General features: G+C 32.7%; 1 protein-coding gene across 1 annotated transcript; it reads left to right on the top strand.

Moving 5' to 3' along the window:
* The first annotated feature begins 8,859 nt into the window (after positions 1–8,859).
* LOC105223634 (uncharacterized) lies at positions 8,860–20,969 on the top strand. The gene is made up of 4 exons (XM_029549206.2): positions 8,860–9,974; positions 12,483–13,084; positions 13,407–13,553; positions 17,767–20,969. The coding sequence occupies exons 1-4, from the start codon at positions 9,968–9,970 to the stop codon at positions 18,415–18,417; spliced, it is 1,407 nt and encodes a 468-aa protein (XP_029405066.2). The 5' UTR covers positions 8,860–9,967; the 3' UTR covers positions 18,418–20,969.
* The last annotated feature ends 1,288 nt before the right edge of the window (positions 20,970–22,257 follow it).

Genomic DNA, 22,257 nt, shown 5'->3' with positions numbered 1-22,257 from the left:
TTTCGTGCAGCTGATAAAATTTTTTATGAATGAAAAAATTAACATACACACATACATATGTATGTACGCCTTAAGAGCGCAACTGCCCTTATAAGGTCGTGCACTGCTACATTCACGACGTTCGCTCGCAAAATATCACTCAACCGGCTCAGTGCGTACAACCTGTTGCTTGTGTTGCTGTGAGCATTTCAGCTGTGAATTTATCAATGGTATATGTATGTATATATACTACATTACTCTCTCTTGCTCTCTGTTTGGCTGCATCTCTTATTTATACATATTTTAATGTATATAAGCATAAAACTCCATATTAAAACTTATATACACGCTTTTGAGTTGAGTCTTTTTGGGAAGTGTAACTCAATTTGATGGTTCTACGAATCAAAATTTGACAATTTACGCACACTTCCTTGCTTTTCGTCAATGGCAACGCCTATTTTTCCTATATACTTTGTGAGTCAATTTCGCGCTATTTACTTTGTCTATTTTTTGTTGTGTTTGTATGTATTAGTTTGGAGTAAAGTGAGCACTGAGTTTAATTTTATTGTTGTTATGCTCTCGCAAAGACACTACATGTTGGGGCATTTTGTGGTTGTGATGAAATGCGATGATGAAATGTTTAATGAATTTTAATTTGCGGTTGTTTGACCAGGTAAATTTTCAGTAAGAAATTTTTATTCTTCATAAAATAGTGAGACTGATATTAAGGGATTCCACTTGTGAATTAAAAAAAATGGATTTTTATGTAAATGTGTACATTTGTATAAAAAATGCATTGACAACGATTTCCGAAATTTTGAAGGAGATATGGGCCTATATAACTGGTAACTTAGTATAATTGGCTTTTGAAACTTTAAACGAGCTTTTCTCAATACATGGAAGGGGGTAGGTGAGAAATATTTCTCCGAAGCCAACGATGGACATAAAATTTTCAAACCATCGTCTTACATATACATACATGTGTCAGGTAATGATTTCAGGAATGAGAATATATTTTTGGTAATAATGTAAACTAATATTATAATAAACTATATTATATATGTATAACTAATATTATATAAACTAATATATAATATAAATTTTAAACCACTCAGATGTGTAACTTTTCCACAAAAAACGAAATTTTGATTGTGTCATGGGTTTTTGGATGAAAACCGTCACACATTTATTTCGAAGATTTTTCTGGAGACCGGGTTTGTATGTAACAGTTGGTATAATTTTTTCTAAAGGAATCTTTCATTGGTTTATATGTAAATACTTAAATATTTAAGATTCGCTGAGTCCTTTGCAATTCTTCATAAAACCGAAGATATTTCTTAATAAAAAAGGACGAATATGTAAAATTATTTGCAACGCATGTACAAATTTGGGATCAATAACTCTTGAAAGCAGTATGATTCAAAATGTATTCCCTAAAAGACCTGCAAGTAGCTTTATAAAGAGTAATCCAAGGCCTAATACAAGGCCTGAATTGAAGCGGGATTGTCCGCAACCAACAGAAAAAGTCTAACGGTGTCACAGAATCTTGGTAGACCGGCACAAAACGTGAACTTATCGGCACACAAGTGTTCTCTTAATAAATCCATTGATTGATGTGATGTTTGGGAAGTGGCGCCGTATTGTTCGATCACCCTATATGTATGTATGTATGTGTATTTACATATATAAGTGATCTGGTCCCTCTATGTAGCAATATTAATCTAAAATTATGCACGTGTTCTTTTCTCACGAAGAAGATGCTCATCTGAATCACCGATATCTGACTACTTTATGGAAAACGTTTTAATTTGACGAGATATCTTCACGAAATTCAGCAATGGCCAAGGCAACGGTACAACCTCCGAAAAATTCGATCGGACCACTATAGCATATAGTTGTTCTTTAAACTGATCAATGAAAATTAAAATAAATGTAATAAATATCTTTTTATACACATTTATGCTATTAGAAATGCACCAGTGTGTTCGGTGCCGTAGAACTTAACACCTCTCACCAGTCCTTGGAAAGGCGAAGAAAATTATGTGAAAATATTCAAGCCAATTCCAAGATTTTTACTTCCTCTTCTACTAAAAAAAATCAACGATTTTTGAACTTTTTAGCGATTTTTTGTCTGACTGGTCAAATTGAAGCCAATCTATAATATACATATATGTATGTAATATTGCATTGTTGAATTCGATTTCTTCTCCGCCCAAAAACCGAGCTACTGTGTTCTATGCTACAATTTACAATTTTTCTTCAAAAGAAAAAAAAATTACCAAAATTTGCAAAAAGAATGAATATGTACATATAGACGTAACACCATTTGTAGTGCCGCTACCATTGAGCGTTGGACCACCAAAGTTGATGAAGTAAAAACAAGAAAGGTGGAAATTAAGTACACCATATCGGGTAATCATTTCAGAAACCTGCTGGGTGCACCGTTGGCGGTGTGACACAATTGAATTGTCAAATTGCAAACTCTATTTGCTCTAAATGTATTTAGTTTGGACAAATGGACAATGCAATTAGGTTACAAAATTTGCACACATCTTTGAGTGAAACAAAAAGCATGAAAAAACTATGGCAGGGAGCACGTGCAATTTTTCCTATTTGTGGGTCAATTTGTGAACTACAAAACATGCGGAAAATTGCTGAGTTCAAGGATCGATTTTGTGTTTGTTTTGGGAACATTTGTTTTGCTAAAAATAAGTCTTTTGCAATAGTGACATTATATAGGTATGTATACCCTTGTGGAAACAAAAAGTCGCTCGAAGTTTGGTTCTGATAGAATTTGCTAAGAAACTTAAAAGCCTCATCGAAAAGCTTAAAAGACAGGTGTCTTTAAAATACAATAGAATTTAAGCAGATTAGAATAAATTTGTTTACTCAAGAGTACAAGTAGTTTATAATATCTACAAGTAATTATTATACTCGTTATATACGGAGCTATATTGACACTCTGAGGAGGTGGGTATTGTACCCTTCGTAAAATAAATTTTTGAAGTTTACGGAGACGATACTGTATCAGTTATTCGATTTACACTGCTGGAATAATGTTACTAGCGGAAAAATGACAAAAAGTGGTCGACCAAATGGTATATATTTCTTTATTTATAAGTATAAATCTAAAAAAAATAAGTTGAAGTTTGATTAGAAATACGAAAAGACTTTTTCGACTACCCAATATTTTCTGAGACTGTAGCCTCTGCGTGGAAAATAGCCTATGAGGCATAGCGTGAAGGTATCTTGTGACATAAAAAAGTTTTCCATACAAGGACTGATGTGCAATCGCAAAATTTCAGATTGATATCTCAAACACTGAGCCACTAGTTCGTATACAAACGGATGGGCAGAAGGGCATATCTGTGATTTATAAATTTTTGAAAAGTGAGCCATGTTCTGAACTCTTATAAATTCACATAGATTAGGTTAAATGACTAAACCCTCAGCATTTTCGGCGGAATCATAGACCTCAGAGACCCCCACATATCGTTATGCACAGTCTTTTGTAGTTGGATATAAGATCTCGACGAAAGTGCCCTGAGCCCATGTTTTATTTCTATTTTACCTACTTATTTTGTCTGCATGTCTAAAAGTAATAGATACGAGGTTTTTTACATGATTTGGTAAAATTCGGGACATTCGAAGAGAAAGTGTTGAGACAGTTCTAACTAGACTTCTTCCAAAGAATTGATGCAGCTGACATCCGGTAAGTTATTCAATCTTTCTACATGAATCCCGATCGGAACTTAGAAAATTTAGAACTTCTACATCGATTGAAAAATGGACCTTGCTGGGAGCGAAAGTTTCTCTGAACCTCTTTTAATTAACCCTAAAGCCACAAGGTTCTTATGACTGCACAGCTGCCATTAGTTGACCAATGTTTGCTGAACGTTGAAAGAAATAATTGAGGTTTTGCTATGCGCTCTTTGGTCTTTTGCATCCTTGCTGAGCTGAGCTGAAGTCTAAGAGTCCAAAAGTGAACTCCAAGAAACCCACAGAGCTCCTACTTCTTTCTATTCCGCACTTATTGACACTGAAGTAACAGTTCCAGTAAGCTCATCAACTTGCAGAATCTTACAATATCGTTATCATAAAATGTTGACATTTTCCTATGCAATTAAGTAAGCCTGTGTAAGTTGGCTTTATAGAAAAATGCCTTTATACTTAAATCGTATTAAAAAATGTTTTTTTTTCATGAATTTACGAATCATTAAGTTATCTATTTTATCTTATTAAACTCACAGCCCCTTATTCTCAAGCAAATATATACATACATTTGTATGTATATCCTGTACGTCGGTTGTCCTTTAGAATTCGGCATTTTTCAGTCATTTTCTTTCGGAATGTCAAAAAGCATGAAATATTATTGCAATTTCTCAAAATCACTTCAACTGTAATTATTTCTTCTCAATTGCGTTGTCCGAAACGGTGACACTACCACTACTACTACGACAAACACTCATACATACACACAACAGAAAACAGAAAACTGCTTGCATGCATGTACGAACACTATCGGCCATTATGTGAGCCATTTTGGCCATAAAGTACTAAACCATGGGGCGTATTGCTTGATCTCCACCGCCAAGTGCCACCATCAGTGCACGATATCTGCCCTCGCAATCTACGAATGTCAGTTATTCCTTTCAATTACATAGATGCATGTATCGATCGGTACAACTTTATTTATCACCAAAGGTAGTAGAGGTGTAATAGAAATGTTTACAATAACAACAACTTGCACAAACAACTATTCGCAGACAATAGTGGAACAATACGTGAAAATAAGTTTGGCATCTTCCTTAGGGAAAACAAAAAGCAATTAAAGACGCAAAGAACAAGAAATACAACAACAGCAACAACGTAAATTAAATTTTAAACAGACAATCGGGCAGTCAAATGGAGCTAGTTTGGCTATTTCGCAGCTGAGCGGCGGATATAGATGCTGCAACAACAACAACAACAAAAACAACAACAGCACAAACCACATTTGTAACCAAGCCAGTGCCATTGTCAAGCTAACACACCACTGCAACAACAACAAAACATTGATAATTGCATTGATGAGCTCCTGCTGCTGCTGTCGGTATACAAAAAGTACGCTAACGCCGCAGGACATCAACAGCAGTTGACCTTCTTGCTTTCTCTGCTGCCGCGCATTTTAAGGTCTAACCAAAAATCACACAAATACACCTATGCGCACACATGCATGTAAAAAATTCTCCACATTTTGCATGTTTATGTGGAACGCCTCAGCAAAATATTAACTTTTGGTGTGTTTTGTGTATGCGTGTGTGAGTCTGTGTGCGCAGAGGTGTGACTGTGTGCACAAGTAGGCATAAAAATGCGCAAACATGATATCGTATTAGAACTGCAATAAAAATAGTTGTAGTAGTGTTGTGATAAAACGTGTTGGCAGTAGTAAAGGAATATAGGAATTTTACAACAACCACACAAATGCATATACAAGTATATGTAAGTGAATAAAAAAAGGAAATTGAGTTGTCAGATTTTAAGTAGTTGAAGGTGTTAGTTATTGTTTTTGCAATGCATTGCTTTGTGATTTTACTGATTTGCCGTAAGTATATACATATATATACATGCACACATACATATGTACATGCAAATGTACATATGTACATATGTTTGAAAATATTTAGACAGGTAAATGACTATATTGGTATGCCTGATTTAATAATGTGCAACGTCACGGTGTTATTAGTGAAACAAAAGTCATCCAAAATAAAGATAAATGAGGATAAACCAAGATAAAGGATTTACGGCTGCGCTTTGAGATTAACGCTGTATGTCCACGATTCGCCAAGTGTTAGTGAGTGGCGAATCGAATAGCTTCTTCCTTTTTTTCTAATAGACTGGTAGCACTTGCGATGTAACTCTGCGCCTGCGCATTTATTTTGCGATTGGAATGGATAGTTTTAGTGAAAAAATGCATATTAAACTTAAATTTGACATCGCCGAAGGCATCCCAAGCAACATTGCTTCGCTCTATGGACTCTCGAAAAATTCCAAAAAAAGTACGACGTTTTGGAGACAAATTTTGTTCCGTGATGAGGCGCACTTCCAGCTCAATGGGTACGTAAATAAGCAAAATAACCGAATTCGGGACGAAGAGCAACTTGAAGAGCTGCCATTTTATACAGAAAAAATAAGCATTGATGTGGCTTGTGGGCCGATGTAATTTGTAATTTTGTACTTGCAACTCAAAGCCTTTTTCTTCGCGGAGTGTCACTTATGATGGAAATAATGATAACTTTAATTTTGTTTAACTCTCCGCAGTTCCCCCCCTGTGGATCGCCTCTGGCCCGACTATTTGATACATAAATTAAAGCCCTGCGACATTTGGTTTCAACAAGACGGCGCCATTTCCCACACATCGCGTCTATCAAAGGCTTTATTGAGGGAACACTTCGGTAAGCAGATAATTTCACGTTTTGGGCTGCTCATGCAGACACTCTCGCTTCGAACCATCAGTTACCAGTCGAAATGCTCGAACGAGTCACCGAAAATTGGACTCAACGGATGGACCATATGAGACGTAGCCGCGGCCAACAATTTAAAGAGATGGTCTTTAAAAAATAAATGCTAAAGAATGTTCTTTCCAATGATAAACATCACCATTTCAGGAGACATTGTTCAGACCTTTGATTTGCCATATTATATTTTTGAAATATATGATTGATTATATTAAAAAAAATCGTAAAAATATCTTGTCTTTGTACGTCTGAAACCAACCTAACGCCTTAAGAAAAAAACCAAATTAAATTGTTTATAACATTGAGAGCTCATGCAAATTCGATTAAAGCACATATAAAAAAATTGTAGTACAGAAAAATTTGCTATGAGGAAACACGATATAAGGATAGCAAAACATATTTTAAACTGAAAGAATCCGTAGTATACTGGAAATTAATCATATTAACTTAAGAAGAAACCTTAATTGAAGTTCGCATTGCATACATTCGATTCTATTTATCGTAATTTACAGTAACTGCTTGAAAATTTGCTATTTTATTACAAATTAGTAGCAGCTCATCATTTCTTTTGTTATATAAAATAAAAGCAGCATTAGCAACTTTGAACATTTACTTTCACGTTTTTTTCTTCCAAGTTAAGGCAAGACGTATATTTTAACCAGTGGCGGATTCAGCGGGGCGAATTGAATATAAAGCAGAGGAACACTTTCGATTCCTTTATACAGACACGAAAAAATGGCGGCAGAACTGAAAGTTGACGAAGAATAACTAAGGGTCTCATTCCTCTATTGGATACAATCGGCGAAAATTTGAAGCCGCGCTTTTCTAGAGAAGTGTTGTATGGATTTTAACTCAGTTTGCTGCTTCTAGAAAAAGAATGTGCTTTGAAAACCAAAGAAATAGAAAATCTTACTGACTGCTTGATAGATTAGATTCAAAGGCATTTTGGATAATAACAACGCCGTGCGACGTTTGAAGCTCAAAGGTGAACTTGATCACTGGTAGTGCCATATCATCAATGGAATGCAGGTTTGTGAATTTTCGAATTAAAAAATTTCGGTTGCAAAAGTAAATTTTAAATTTCAATTTCGCGGGATACTATAAATCAAAAACTTTGATACTTTAATTAGAATTATAAATTGATAAAATATATTTTATTTTATAAAATAATTATATAAAAAATTTATATTTCATGGCTGTAATTCTAACTGAAACAGTATAATTAAAATAAAATTAAATGAAATTAAATATAGTAAATAAGACAAAATATATTAAATAATTAAAATTATGTTCAAATTTTATTAGATAAACATAGTTAGAATAAAAGATGCACACAAACGCTAGAAAAATAAATTTCAAAAACTCATTTTTTTTTTAATTATTAATTATGAAATTTTTTTCAAATAAAAATACATATGTATGTATAATTTTTTATTTAAGATTTTCAGTATTATAAAATTTAATCAAATTAATTGAAATGGTAGTTCCATCGACTTTAATGCTAATGCTTTATTTAAAAAACTTGGTTTTGCATTTTTTATTGAAAAATTTTGTAAAAAAAATTATATAAAAAATTCAAAATTGTAATATGCAAGAAAGCAATTAAATTACATAAAAATTTTAATTACAAGGCTTACGGGTATGTGCTAGCTCGTTGCACATCTTCTGTAAAGCATAATCATCGAATCACACACACCCACACTCTCACTGCCGAAAATCATGAATAATCTATGCGCAGGTATATGAAATTAATCGACGAATGAGAGACAAACCACCAGCAGACAAGGCCAGCAGGCAACTATGCCACCATATACCGTTCTTATTGGTGCGGAGGAAAGAGAGAAAGCGTGCCCGCAAAAGAATCACCAACATAAAATATCATGAGAGCTGAATTATATACATAAACTTATGTATCTACAAGTATGTTTGGCGCGATTGTCTTCGCTTGCCATCTACATTTACGATTTGCCTCCCGCTCTAACCTTACCCTAACCATGCACACTGATAAGTGAGTGGAAAAGCGTATAAATGCTCAGTGAACGCTACTCACTCAGTGGCCGTCTATACGGCCAGTTGGCCCAAATACGTGTGTGCGCATGTGTGGATATGCTTGTATATTTGCTGAGCGCGGCGGATCGCATTGCTATGGGTTTGGGTAAATTGAGCACAAATGAGATCATTGGATTAGGTGAGGAGACAACAATGGACAGAAGAACCGTAATAACAAGCACATGCATACACACCTACCGGAGGCGTATAGACAGACATACCTACATTTGCTGAGATATGCATAGCTCTGGCGTTGTTGCTTTCTTTTATGAACGATCGCGTAATGTATGAATGTATTCATATATGTATGTAGTAGGTATGTATGTACGTTAGTCATCAGCAATAGTCGGCTGTCTGGTCTGGTACTGGTATTGCCCGGCCTGCTGGCTTGGCCGGTAAAGGCACATATCACCTACCTACATACATATAGACACACACATACATACGTACATATAATCGTTAGCGTAATCGTAGCCGTTGTTGTTGGCGATGTCGTTGCTTTTGCTGGTGTTATTGTTATTTTCGCCACAGTGGTAGTGCTAGTGGTAAAGTAGTAGTAGTGTCGTAGCTGTGTCGGCATTGGCAGTGTGACGAAGAAAAGTTACGGTCGACGTTTATGGCTAAGGTTTGATCAGTCTGATTCAACAGTTTGTGCTGTAAGGAAGTGTGCACTACTGAACGGAAGTCACTTGAATAAGTTTGAAAAGCGTTTTATCCAAAAATACCTACATTTGCATACCTGCAGACAACCGGTAGACGCAAGAGTCTAATCTAATAGTAATAAAAGCAAATTGTAGTAGCAGTGACAAAGTTCAAATTCAATAAAAAATCCACGATTCGATTTTGATTGGACTTTAGTATCGTTAAATAGTTTAAGCCAAATTAAAAATTTTGTGTGTGTGCATGACATGACGAGAAGACTGACAAACAAAAGAAGAAAAATAATTAAATAAGCATAAATAAATTAACAAAAAAGTGAACAATGAGCGAGCGAAAGTAACTGTATAAAGTCGAAAGAAAGCAAAAATCGGCAAACCGAAAACGATAATAACACAATATTGCCGTCGTGGTACGAAATTAATGAAAAAATTGAAAGCGTCGCTCAATACTACGCTTGATTCGCGAAATTAGCACATTCTTGTGAAATTGGCTAATTCAAAAGATTTGTTGTAACAAACGCGAAGCAGTAACCAACAACCTTAACATACATACATATATAAAACATATAAAACGCGTACTTAATATTATTATTGCCGGCATTTGTGCGCGACATCGTGTCTTCAAAGTGAAGTGTCGTAGCACTTCAAAAACAGCAAACGCCTTAGTCACGAACGCCGCGCGCCGATTTTTGGCTATTAGCGCGCCCATCGAGCGCAGCCCCCCCAATTACCCCACGTGGATGAGCAAAGCGGAATTTACTCGTATTTACTTGGATTAGTATGCGGTGTGTGTATTGCTTTTGATTTGTTGTTAATTTAAGTTTTATTTAGTTAATCGTCTAAGCAAAGTTATTTATATTTTCACTCACTTCAAAGTTAGTTTATTTTTGGCTATGAGCATATTTAACTTATCAGTTCATTGGAAGTGCATTCATACAAAATTGAAGTGTTCAAGCTTTTAGTTATTGATAAGTTGGATTGTAACTATGTATGTACATACATACATATGCCTGAAAGAGTTATGAGAATGACAAGATATTATCTATGGGTTTGTGGTGTTTTCCAATAAGTTAATTAAAAAAAAATTACGTCAACGCAATTAGTTATGTAGTTGAATGTGTGTAAAAAGTAGAAAACTAAAGAAAGTATTGGATTTAGTCGAATTAAAAAGAAATATTTTAATTAATAATTAGAAACTGGGATGAAGATTAAATATAAATAAACAATAAAAATTATGTGTAAAAATACATAATTTTAAGTTTAGGAATTAATTACTGATATAAACTTAAATAAAATAAAACAATACAAAAAATTAAATTATTATATTTAAAAAAAAAAAATACATTTTAAATAGAAATAAATTAATCTAAAATCAAATGTAAAGTAATTCCATAAAATAAATTATATTTTCATAATTAAAAAAAATCAATAAAAAAATATATTTTAAGCAAAAAACTAATTTAATTTAAGCTTAAATAATTTCTAATTAAATTAAATTATTTTTATATAAAACATAATTGTTACGATGAACTATTTTTTTATTTGAATTAAAAAAAATAAAAATGTTAATTAAAATAATTAAATTGAATATAAAAGAAATTTAATTAATTTTTAAACACAAAATAATTCTATAAACTTAATAAAAGTTACATAAGAAAATAAAAAATAATATTAATTTACTTAAAAACTTTTGTTAAAATTATAATAAAATTTGAAAATCAAAAAAAAGTGAATTTTAATTACAAATAAAAATAATATTAAAATTTAACAAAATTTACATAAAAAGATAATAATAATTTTCTTAAAAAAGTTATGTCAAATTTCTATAATATTAAAAAGTTCTTCGACTCAGATTTAAATTATGTATGAATAAAAATATAGATATACTTTTCCTCTTTTAAAATAAGAAAATATTTTAATTCGAAAAATTATTTATGTTATTATCAAATTTAAGACTTTAAGCACCAAATTTAAAAATCAATTTAATTTTATATGGACTTCTATAATCATAAATTAATTATCCAAACTATTATCGAATTATTTTTAAGGCTTTGAGCTCTAGTTTCAAAAATCAAACCCTTTCCTTTATTTTTTTTATTGACTTCAAATAATCAGAAGCTTCAAATGTATGCGTATTTAGAAATTTTTTCGTAATAATTTTTTTTTTAATAAAATTTTAATATATTAAGAGTTCTATAATTGCATTTTTCTAAAATCAAATTTGTGTATAGTATGTGATCTCGACTACTTTTATATACTATATTAATTTTTATACCCTAAACCCAGTCTGTCTGTATATACGAGTATAAATCCTTCAGTTTTTTATATATCGTACTAAAATTTTGTGCACATTCTTTTCTCCTGAAGATGTTGCCAATTTGCCAGAATTGCCGGTATCGGACCAATATAGCATATAGCTGCTAAGCAAACTGAACGATCGAAATAAAGTTCTTGTATGAAAAACTTTTTTATAAGTCAAGATATCGTCACGAAATTTGGCATATACTATTTACCAAGGCACTGCTACAATCTCCGAAAATATTGTTCAGATTGGAGCCACACAAACCAACTGATTAAAATAAAATTCTTGTCTGGAAAAGAATAAAAGAAAGATATCTTCACCAAATAACAGTAAAATATTTTTCATTGGATGCAAGTCGTTGGCTGGTTACGATTCTGATTTATGTAGTTAATATTTTTATTATTTTGTTATTTAGTTGCTATAAAAAATGCAGTTGTAAAGAGTATTATCTAAATATTTTTCCGATTTTAGTTCAATTTGAGTTTTAGTTTTTAGTGGTAAATTTTTATATATCTTACGAATCAAACGGTTATAATGAATATTAGAATTTCTGATCGCGCTGAAGCCATTAAATTTTTATTTGTTATTTTTTCTGGTAAATATTATTTTTAAAGCGAATTTGATACTCGGAACAAAAAGTAAAACTAATTAAATTAAAACAACTAATTATTTTCAAAATATAAGAAATAAATTTAGCGTATTACGTATAATACTTTTAAAACGATATTTTAGACACGAATTTTAAATATTTTAAAAACAATTTTCAAGTTAAAATTCTTTTTAAAAACTAGTTTTTTCAGTTATGATATTTCCCAATAATCATTATGTAGTTATTTTACTTGAAGAAACTTTCACATTGAAAACAATTTCTTATAATTTAAATTCATTTATCCATTTTCATTTATATCTATTTTTAATAAACTCGACGTTTTAGTCGTTGTCGTAAAAATACGGTAGTTATAATAATCCTTTCTCTTCTTTTCAACCACACAGGTGGTTGCAAATCACTTGCAACCAATAAATCCAGCAAAACGGCGAACCAAAGCGAATTTTCACACACCCAAACGCACCCACGCCTCTCATTCAGCGTGCGGTCACCCACAGAAGTAAACAAATTAACAAAAACAACACAGAAAACCACATACGCACAGAAAAGTTGCAGTAGTCGAAGCAGCAGACGAAGTCAACGCGTCCTTACCAGCAATCTCATTTTCATAATGATCGTAGCAACAATATGCACGAGCGCCTTAGCAGCGCCCACAACAACTAGCAATAGTCCCGCCAATAATACACAAGCCACACACACACAAACAGTGACGGCAACAACAAGAAAAGCCAGCACATACGCAAAGAACAAGGCGGTGGGTGTGACGTTAACACAAAATACGATAGATGTGAGTAGCGGTGTAGTCTACACGATGGCGCAAACTGCCAACGAGGGCTCGCGGAAACGGAAACGACACAGCAAACGTCACAGTAATTGGAACATTGATACGTCCAAAGATCTGCCATGGGTGAATCCTTGCGGTGGTTTCTATGTGCCGTCGGCGACACAAAGTGGCAGTGCCATGCGACGGAAGAACCCAACGAAACAGGTGGGTTTGAGTGAAAAAAATTAAATTTAAAAAAAAATTTTAAAAGATGTTTAAGATTCGAAAGCAAAAAAGTACCAAAAAAAAACAAAAAAAAAAATAATAATGGATTTGAAAGATTCGAAAGCATAAAATTAATCAAATTTAAAGTTTATAAAAAATCGATATACGAGTCTCGTACTATGTACTCGTATAATATTTTGAAATTTAGAAAAATTTAAAATTCTAAAAAATTCAATTTTAATTTTTTCAATTAATTTACTACATATTATTACCGTTATTTGCATGTGTCTAATAACTTTTTTGCTTTTTTATATACTTACAGATTTTCAACATGCTTAAGAAGTCGGCAGGCAACGAGTACAAGATGTTGAAAGCCGGTCAACAAGATATTGATATAAGCAATATACATATTTGGTCGCTGCACAATAAGACTTATAAATTTCTGCCAAAATTGAAGCTCAACTCAACGGTAAGTTGTATACATATCTACATGCATATAGTCCTTATTGCATTTTTCTAAAACAATTTTAGTGCTCTTAAGCTGCTCAAAGCATACACGCATATGCATGTTTATACAAATGTACATACAATTACATATTTCATTGGCGTACAAAAATTAGTCTGGTATTTCCGTTGCTGTGTGGCTAATAGTAAACGGAAATATCTGCGTGAAAAATAACCAACAAAAAAGCACAAAATCATTGAAAAACTGCACGTCATTTCGTTGCTCATTACAATGTATGCAAATAGATTGAAAAACCAAAAGCAAAAATGAAAAAATAGCGATTTCAATTGCTGTACAATTAAAAACAGTAGTATAAGCAATTCAATTATACATATTTAGATACCGAAGTTCGACAAATAAAAAAAATTCAAACTCAAAAGCTTTCTTAGGCAGTTTTTCGTGCTTAAAAGCTTTACAAATCAGTTGGGTAGCTTCGTAAATGTAGGCATAGTTTATTGTATAAAGCAAAGCTATAATCTCAGAGAATATTGTTCACTTCGGATCACTATAGCATATACATAGCTGTCATACAAATTGATGGCTTAAAATTAAGATAAAAATCTTTTTATACCCACTTTTGCTATAAGCAATGCAACTGTGCAGGATATTAGAGCTTCGATGCAGCCAAAATTAACATTCTTTGTTGTTTTGATATTCTCTGGTGTATACCTATGTAGGTTTTCGTGATTCTCCAAAAGTCTTTCAATAAACACTTCAACTATATATTGTACATCGTCAGCTGAAATGCAAGACAACGTATCATCAAAACAAACGAAATTGAGTTTTTAATTGCTTATGATTCACTACATCGCAATATAAATATACATATGTATATTGAAAAATTTCAAGCTTCCGCTTTCAGATATAACCGATATATAACCAATATATAACCAGCTTATAACCAAAACCTAAATTTTGTTTTAATATGAGTGGCTTGTATTGAAATCGTTTTTCGGCTGTAAACTTATCTCAAATATAACCAATATACATATAACCATTTTATAACAAATACTCAAATTTTGTTTCAATATGAGTGGTTTCTATTATATCGTTTATACTTCACATGTTAACTTAAGAAAAGTCATGTTACGTTATTTTGCATTTTTGGTGACGATATTCTAAAACCGAATAAAATCGAATATAGATATGTGTATCTTAAGGTATTTCCGATACAATTTTTTTTTGTATTTAACTAGTATCGTGAGAGATTGATACAACCAACTTTGCGCTATTTACTAAAATACACTTTCATACATACTATATACAAAAATAATGCTGATACGGTTCCACTTCGCTGGCGAAGATCTCATGTTTATACCAACAAAGTTAAATGTTATATATATATGTATGTACATATAAAGATATATATTACATGTATACATGTATGTGCAGTGGCCGCATGTCGTCATGTGTGAGGGCAAAGTCATTTCTAATACACATATTAGTAATATACTATTGTCAGTGAGTCACTCAAACGGCACGCGTCAGACGCATTTATGTAAGGCATTTGACATTTGTAATACTCAAAGAATGCGTTATGCAGTTGTTTTTGCAACAAGCACAAACTTTTTTTAAAGACATTTATGACAGCTAACTGAAAAATAAATAAGACAAAAAAATAATAATATTTTTTATCTAAAGTTCAGAGCAGCTATTCATATATGTATAACTAAAGCATTAAGCTTTCACTTAACGTAATCGGTAGCTTGTGTGGTCATAAATCGCAATAAATATTGTTATAATCACTGCGACTAGTCATATTCATTCATCGCTTGAGAATGTTATCTTATCACAAGTGCTCCCTTTATGTCCGCACTGGCTAAAAAGAAAACTTCCGTACATATAAGGGCAAGGTGTATAATATTTGTATGTATGTATGTATGTGCGCATGCGCTAAAGCGTGTGATCGATGCCAAGCGATCGCGTGTTGCTATCAATCGCAATATCGCATGACTGATACTTGGCAGTGGCGCAGGCAAACTTTTTTAGAGTGGGGGTGAAGGCGCGATAAAATTTTGCTTTTGGAAATTAAAAAAAAAAATAATTTTCAGTATGCATTCATTTTATTATAAGCAATTTCATTTTTATTTTATTTTTTTGATATATTGACTTTCCTTGTCATTTTTAAGCATAGTTTGTTTCAATTTAAGGCAAAGTAAGGTTTACAAACGAAAAATCTCTCCACTATCCCCACTTTTACTGAGTAAAAACCCGCAATTAATTACTTAAAGCGAAAGTGTTCCAATATTTTAACGAAACTACGCCACTGTTAAACACAATGTACTCGGTAAACTGATTTCGTTTTGGACCCATTGCTCATAAATATTGAAAAATAGTCATTATGACATCACAAATTGTGCCATAGCAGGGAGAGGCAAACATATGTACTACGTACATTCACTGAAAGTTTTAGACGCGTCTAATGAAAAAGCAAATGTTAAAACCAAAAGCTAATTGAAATTGTTTGTTTGTGTTTTCAGTGTGTCGATTTTGATTTTGTTGTTGTTTGACTTTTTATTTACCATGATTCATAGTGTACCCGATGTGCGTTTGCTATCTGCCATCGTGGCGAAATCTCACACTGTATGTATGTATGATGTACGTGTGCCTGTTGGAGAAACAACAAGTGTCCGCAAATCAATGACTTAAGCGAATAAAATAAGAAAGTGAAAGAATATTGAAAAAAAAACAACAGCAACAAAAATCGGTGAATGGGGTAGTTGCAAGTGGCTGAGAGCGGCCAGAAAATGAGTAATTGGGGAATAGATTAAATAAAGAAAAAATTAGCATGCTAAACTACAGCTGGTGGGCATGAAATTATGGCTAACATAAAAAAAAAAATAATTTTCTAAATATTGCTGATTGTAAAAAGTTATTAATTTATGTTTTATTGGTGCTTTTTATTGCTAAACAGCAAATATTATAGCAAAAAGTTGTATTTTTTGTTAAAAATAAATAAATTTTTTTTTGAAAAAAAAAACCGGTTTAATCAAACACGGGGCACAAACGCCGGTAATGATTGCGGTCAGGTGCTTCAAATTATACCGTACGTCAATAATAATAGTCTTAAATAACGATAATTTTCACGCCAACAGCAGAGCGCTTTTGTATAAATGCGTGCGGCTTGTCTTCGGCAACTTATCAACATCACGTATGACATTACGGTACTTAGCAAACCAAGCACATACATACAAACATACATATATAAAAAAAATAGGTACATATTAATTATTTGATAAAAAAAGGTGTCAATGGCTACGTGTTTTCATTAACATTTTACAGTTATTTATGAACATCACATATAACGAAAAACAAAAATAATAATCTAGCTATGCATATACAATACATATTTACATATAAGTATATTTAAATTGAAATATGTCTAAATATTCAATTGAAAGCTTAAATGTTTGTCCGGCGCGCTAACACGCTTAGTAGCGTTCAATTTATAAAAGAGGAAGCGCGATGACGCCACAACTGAAGAGCGTGCGCTTGTGGGCGCTGAGCGTTTATACGTTCCGCTGTGCTCCGTAGCGCGATATCAGCTGTTTTATAGCACACGCTGTGCTGGTATTATACTCTCTCATTTAAGTTGCGGTAGGTCACGGTTGATTTTGCGCGCATGTCTATACATACATACGTGTATGTATGCACATAAAAGTTGTTGAAGTGAACAGGTTGCAAATATAGACTGTTTACGAATGCGCGCGATAAAATTGTATTGTATGATTTTTAATTGCTCATTGAAATAGTGAATATTTGCATTTATTAAATATAGTGCAATAACTGATCAAATTTGAACCGGACTGACAACAACAAAAAAAAGCAACTATAAAAATCTCCTAAAATATAACGACACGAGTTATTTAGGGCACATCTAGAGTGAAATTAAAAAAATTGAATTAAAAAATATCTGATCAAATTTGAACCGGACTGACAATAACAAAAAAAAAGCAACTATAAAAATTTCGTAAAATATAAAGAAATGAGTTATTTAGGAGTGATTATTAAAAAAATAAAATTAAAAAATGTCCGATCAAATTTGAACCGGACAACGAAATTTATAAACTAAATATAAAATTTTTTAAATATATTTCATTAATTTATAAAACAAAATATATGAAAAATTCTAAATTTTTTAACTAAACAAAAATATTCTCTTTCACTTCCATTGCAGATCGCACTCAAACGCTGGTACCGCAACATGCAATCCTTTGTGGGTTCATTCGCCTATTTGCGCAGCATACAGCGCGCCTGGGATATGGCCAAATTGCAACGTGAAAATAGTACAGGACGCGAACTGCGACGATTATTTATCAGCGCTCGCAACATGTTGTGCGAATTGGAGACGGCCATCAATGGCACAATGCCAGCGCCGCGTATGCTGCGTGGCAGCGCGTTACCGCAAGTGACAAGCGAACAAATGAATAAGCGCTTAAAGCTTTACACGAAGCGACGCGCTGAGAGCAATCCGCATATAGTGCAGGAGGCGAACACAATCGATTTAATGTGGGTGAAATATTATTACTACGAATTTTTGAAGACCATGTGGAAGGTGCTGCGTCAACAAACAAAGCGACGCGGTCAAATTGCGCTAATGGCCAATCCAAAGGCGTTCAATGAGGTGGAAAAGCACTTTGGCAGCATAAGCAAAAACAAGCGTGTCAAAGGTCATTTGACGCCGCTGAAAACGGCTACAGCGTCGTTGGAGCGCAGTGATAGTGCTAGCAGTAGAGGCGCGGCAAATAGGCGCAAAAGTGCGCATGGTAGTGCAGTAAGTGGTATTGGTAGCAGAAGACGTTTGGCGCATGCGCGCAACACGCGGTGAACCGGTGTGTGTGTGAAGAACAAAGGTTACAGATTTTAATTTCATATATGCATTTACTTACTTGCATATATGAAAGTAACATTTTGAGTCTCAAGCAATTTTCGCTTTACATACTAGACGCACGTGCTGCTTAAATGCATACATACGCACGTCTAAACATGCCAGGTCAAAGCATTGCCTTCCAAATATACTTATATAGCTATACTATATTATTGAGTTTATTAGTATTAGAAAAAATGTGTATAAGAATTTAGCTACTTCTTTAGCGCACAGTGACTGCATTCCAGTAATGTTTAATAAGACAAATCTACAACTAAAAGTATCAAAAATATTTTAGCAACACGTTTGCTTCAGCAATGGCAAACAAGTATTAAGTAGTATTGCACCAATACGCTACAACAAAAACAAAGCACTTTGTATTTAATTATAAATTATTTGCATGCAAAACTAAGCCAATAACGATAATAACAACAACAACGTAATATAAGCAAAAATCTCGCCAGTTACATACAAACATACAAGCATATTTATTTATTACACTACATGCCGTTTCATATATTATAGAACCCGCAGCGCAACGCGCGATTGTTGTTTTTACAATTGCACAAGTTCAAGTTCAATGTGCGGAACAACAAAAGCAACAACATGAAAAATCAAAAGGCAATTTTCATTAAATTACTTATCAAATGCGCGGCTGCCTTCAATTTTCAATTTCATTTTCATTTTTCACTTTCGGTTTCATATGCACAACAACAACAACGATAACAACAACAATTGAAAAGTAAACAAACACAAATTGATAGTTGTAGTATTTCTAGTCAACACATCGCACCGTCTCAATTACTTTGATAACTGAGCGAGCACACACCCACAATCATAATTAACAGCACCAGCAGGCATATACATACATACATACAACTTTACATGCACAAAAAAGCACATATTAAATTCAAAATACATATAGACTGGCTATATTAACATTCAAGTGGCGCAAGCTGCTTGACTGGTTCCTATTCGTTCACACTTATCATTATTATTTTCATTCTAAATGCTTGTTCATATCAGAAAATGCATGCAGAAATCACAAATCCATAAACACACACATACATACGTGTATAAGCTTAAGTAGCTTTATAAGCACGTGAGTAGAGGCGCGGCATGTGAGCGCCCATAAGGAGATAAAAACCGCGCCAGCAGCGACGGCAAAAGTTATAACTGCATTTAATGAGTCAAATGCCGGACAATTAATTTCAATTACAAAATTGTCGATTCGAAAAGCGAGAATATACAGATATTAAAACAATTTGGCGGTGTTATTTAGATAAAAGTTATAAAAATTTGTTTTTTGAATTGGCAAATTTTGACTCTGCTTAAATATGAAGGTACAATTTTCATAATTTTTGCTTCAAATTTTAATGAAAAAATATTGAAAATTAATCTTCTATCACTCTGTACATAAAAATGTAAGCAAATTTTTCATAACTTTTTTAAGATTTTACGAAAATAAATATTGAAAATTGCGTTACGCGCCTCTGCTCATAAGTTTAATACGTACATATTATCTCACCTAAAAGCAAAATAACGTAACAACACTTTTCACAAGTTCACAGACGAAAAAAAAACGTTAAAATAGAAGCTACTAATATTGAAACAAAATTTGAGTTTTGGTTATAAAGTGGTTATATACTGGTTATAAAACGGTTATATATTGGTTATCATTCACCCAAAATGAAGAAAAATTTGAATTTTGGTTATAAAATCGGTATATATTGGTTATTATATCTGCCACTGATTTTCGATTTTTTTTTTATGCTACGTTGCTTTGCATTTAGGTGACGATGTACTTACTTATATTTCCATACCCATATGCACTCTCATGATTACTAAATACATTACGAGTTTATTTCGAAAACTGATTATGAAAGACTACGTACAAAAACTCTCACAAGCTCTCTCTCTCTCCCTTTATATTAACTCACACTATATTTCTAAATTTATTATCTTAACTGTATGTCAGTGTGTACAATTAGCACCTAAGCCACGAATATCTAAAGACAAAATGTGTAAATGACTTGCATTTCTTAATCTAATCTAAATCATTGAGTGTAAACATTCGATAAATATTTATACATTCATAGAAACATGTATTTATTATTGCAATAAGAAAGAGCAAAAAAACCAAGACAAAAAGAATTATATTAAAAAATAAAAATAAAAAATAAACTTCATTCAGTCAAGTGCTCATTTGCATTTGCTTTTGCGCTGTGATATTGTATATGTAAAAAACGTTAAACTGAATCAAATTAATTCAAATCAAAGACCCAGCTAACTTGCGAAGTAGGTCTATACTTAAAAAAAAAAAAATAGTATTATATTTAGTATTGTTAAGCAAAACTGAAAAACCGCAACTTTTGTATGAGTACCTAGGTCGCTAAGTGTAAAATTTTATTTTAAGTATTTTTTTAAATTTATAATTATTTATAAGGGAAAAAATTATTAAAAATTTAAAAAATATTTGAAAAATAAAACTATGAAAATTTTATAAAATATAAAGAAAGGAATTTTATTTTTATTTACGGTACAACTAGAGTAAAATTAAAAAATTAAAATAAAAATATTTAAAAATATAATATACTAAAAGCGATAACTCATATAGTTTTTGAGTTACAGCCTTCTAAAGCACAGACGCTCAGTTAAAGCAGCTCCATGGAATTGGCTTGAGTATTTACCCGGAGACAAATTATCCGATCACTATCCAATTTTACATGATTTGTATATAATTCCCCCTACAGTGACTTAACAGTTTTTTGATCGCATCAAAAATCAAATTTAGAGAGACCAACGACCAAAATTTTGGGCAAAACTGAAGTTGTTTTAAAATCGCCTTTATTTTATAAATTTTTTTTAGCATTAGATAATATATTTTTATAGAGAATTTGTGTTCAGGTTTCAGCCACGGATTCAATGCAAATAATGCAATCAATGCAGCCTAGTTTTCTCTTCAAAAGTTTTACAGTGTATTTTTACAAATATGTATGAATAAATACAGCTTTAGATTAAAAAAAAAATTGCTTCCAAAAATGGCCTCTCCTTAGGCTCTCACACCCCTTAAAAAGGTGTTCGAAACAAGAATTTGAAAATAAAATTCATAATTCTAACTTCAACTTATCATTTAAGGTTTCTTTCATCAAACTTTCCCTACGATTCTAGAACAAAACGACTGTTCACTACAGAACAAATCCTACTATCTCTCACCTTGTAAAGGGATCACCACTAGCATACTACTTTGGGCGAAAAATAGTAAGATTTTGTTGTTTATTTGAAATTCTTCAAAATCTATGTCGGTCGTCCCCCTCTAAGTAATCCCCTTGGCCTCAATACAATGTGCCAACGTTTCTTGCAATTCTCGAATCAGTTGTTAAAGTCTAGCGCGTAGCGATTCGCATTCAATGCCTTCAATAGACTCAAAATGGTTTCCCCGAAGCGGTCGTTTAAGTTTACTGAATCGTCAGAAGTCACACGGAGCTTAATAAGCGGTTGTGATACAAAATTAGTTAAAAATTTGGCGAAAACCTCACGAAGAATCAATCAATCAAAGTATAATTCCGACCTCCTTTCATGAAAACCTTCTCGCAAATGACGCATAATACTCAAATAGTGTTCCTTGTTCAGAGCTTGGCCGGTCGGAAGGAATTCGAAATGCTCTACATCTCGATCTTTTTCGACCTTATTTTTGACGTGGTTTTTTGGCTTTGATTCAACTCTGCCATGATATTCGTAAGTATAGATCAAAGACTCATTATAACCTAATGGTTGGAAAATATTGTTTCACAGACGTTA

Source organism: Bactrocera dorsalis, chromosome 4 (assembly GCF_023373825.1).
Source record: "Bactrocera dorsalis isolate Fly_Bdor chromosome 4, ASM2337382v1, whole genome shotgun sequence".
NCBI classification, from domain to species: domain Eukaryota; kingdom Metazoa; phylum Arthropoda; class Insecta; order Diptera; family Tephritidae; genus Bactrocera; species Bactrocera dorsalis.
Note: the sequence above shows the minus strand (reverse complement) of the source record. Positions and strands in the feature narration are given on the sequence as shown.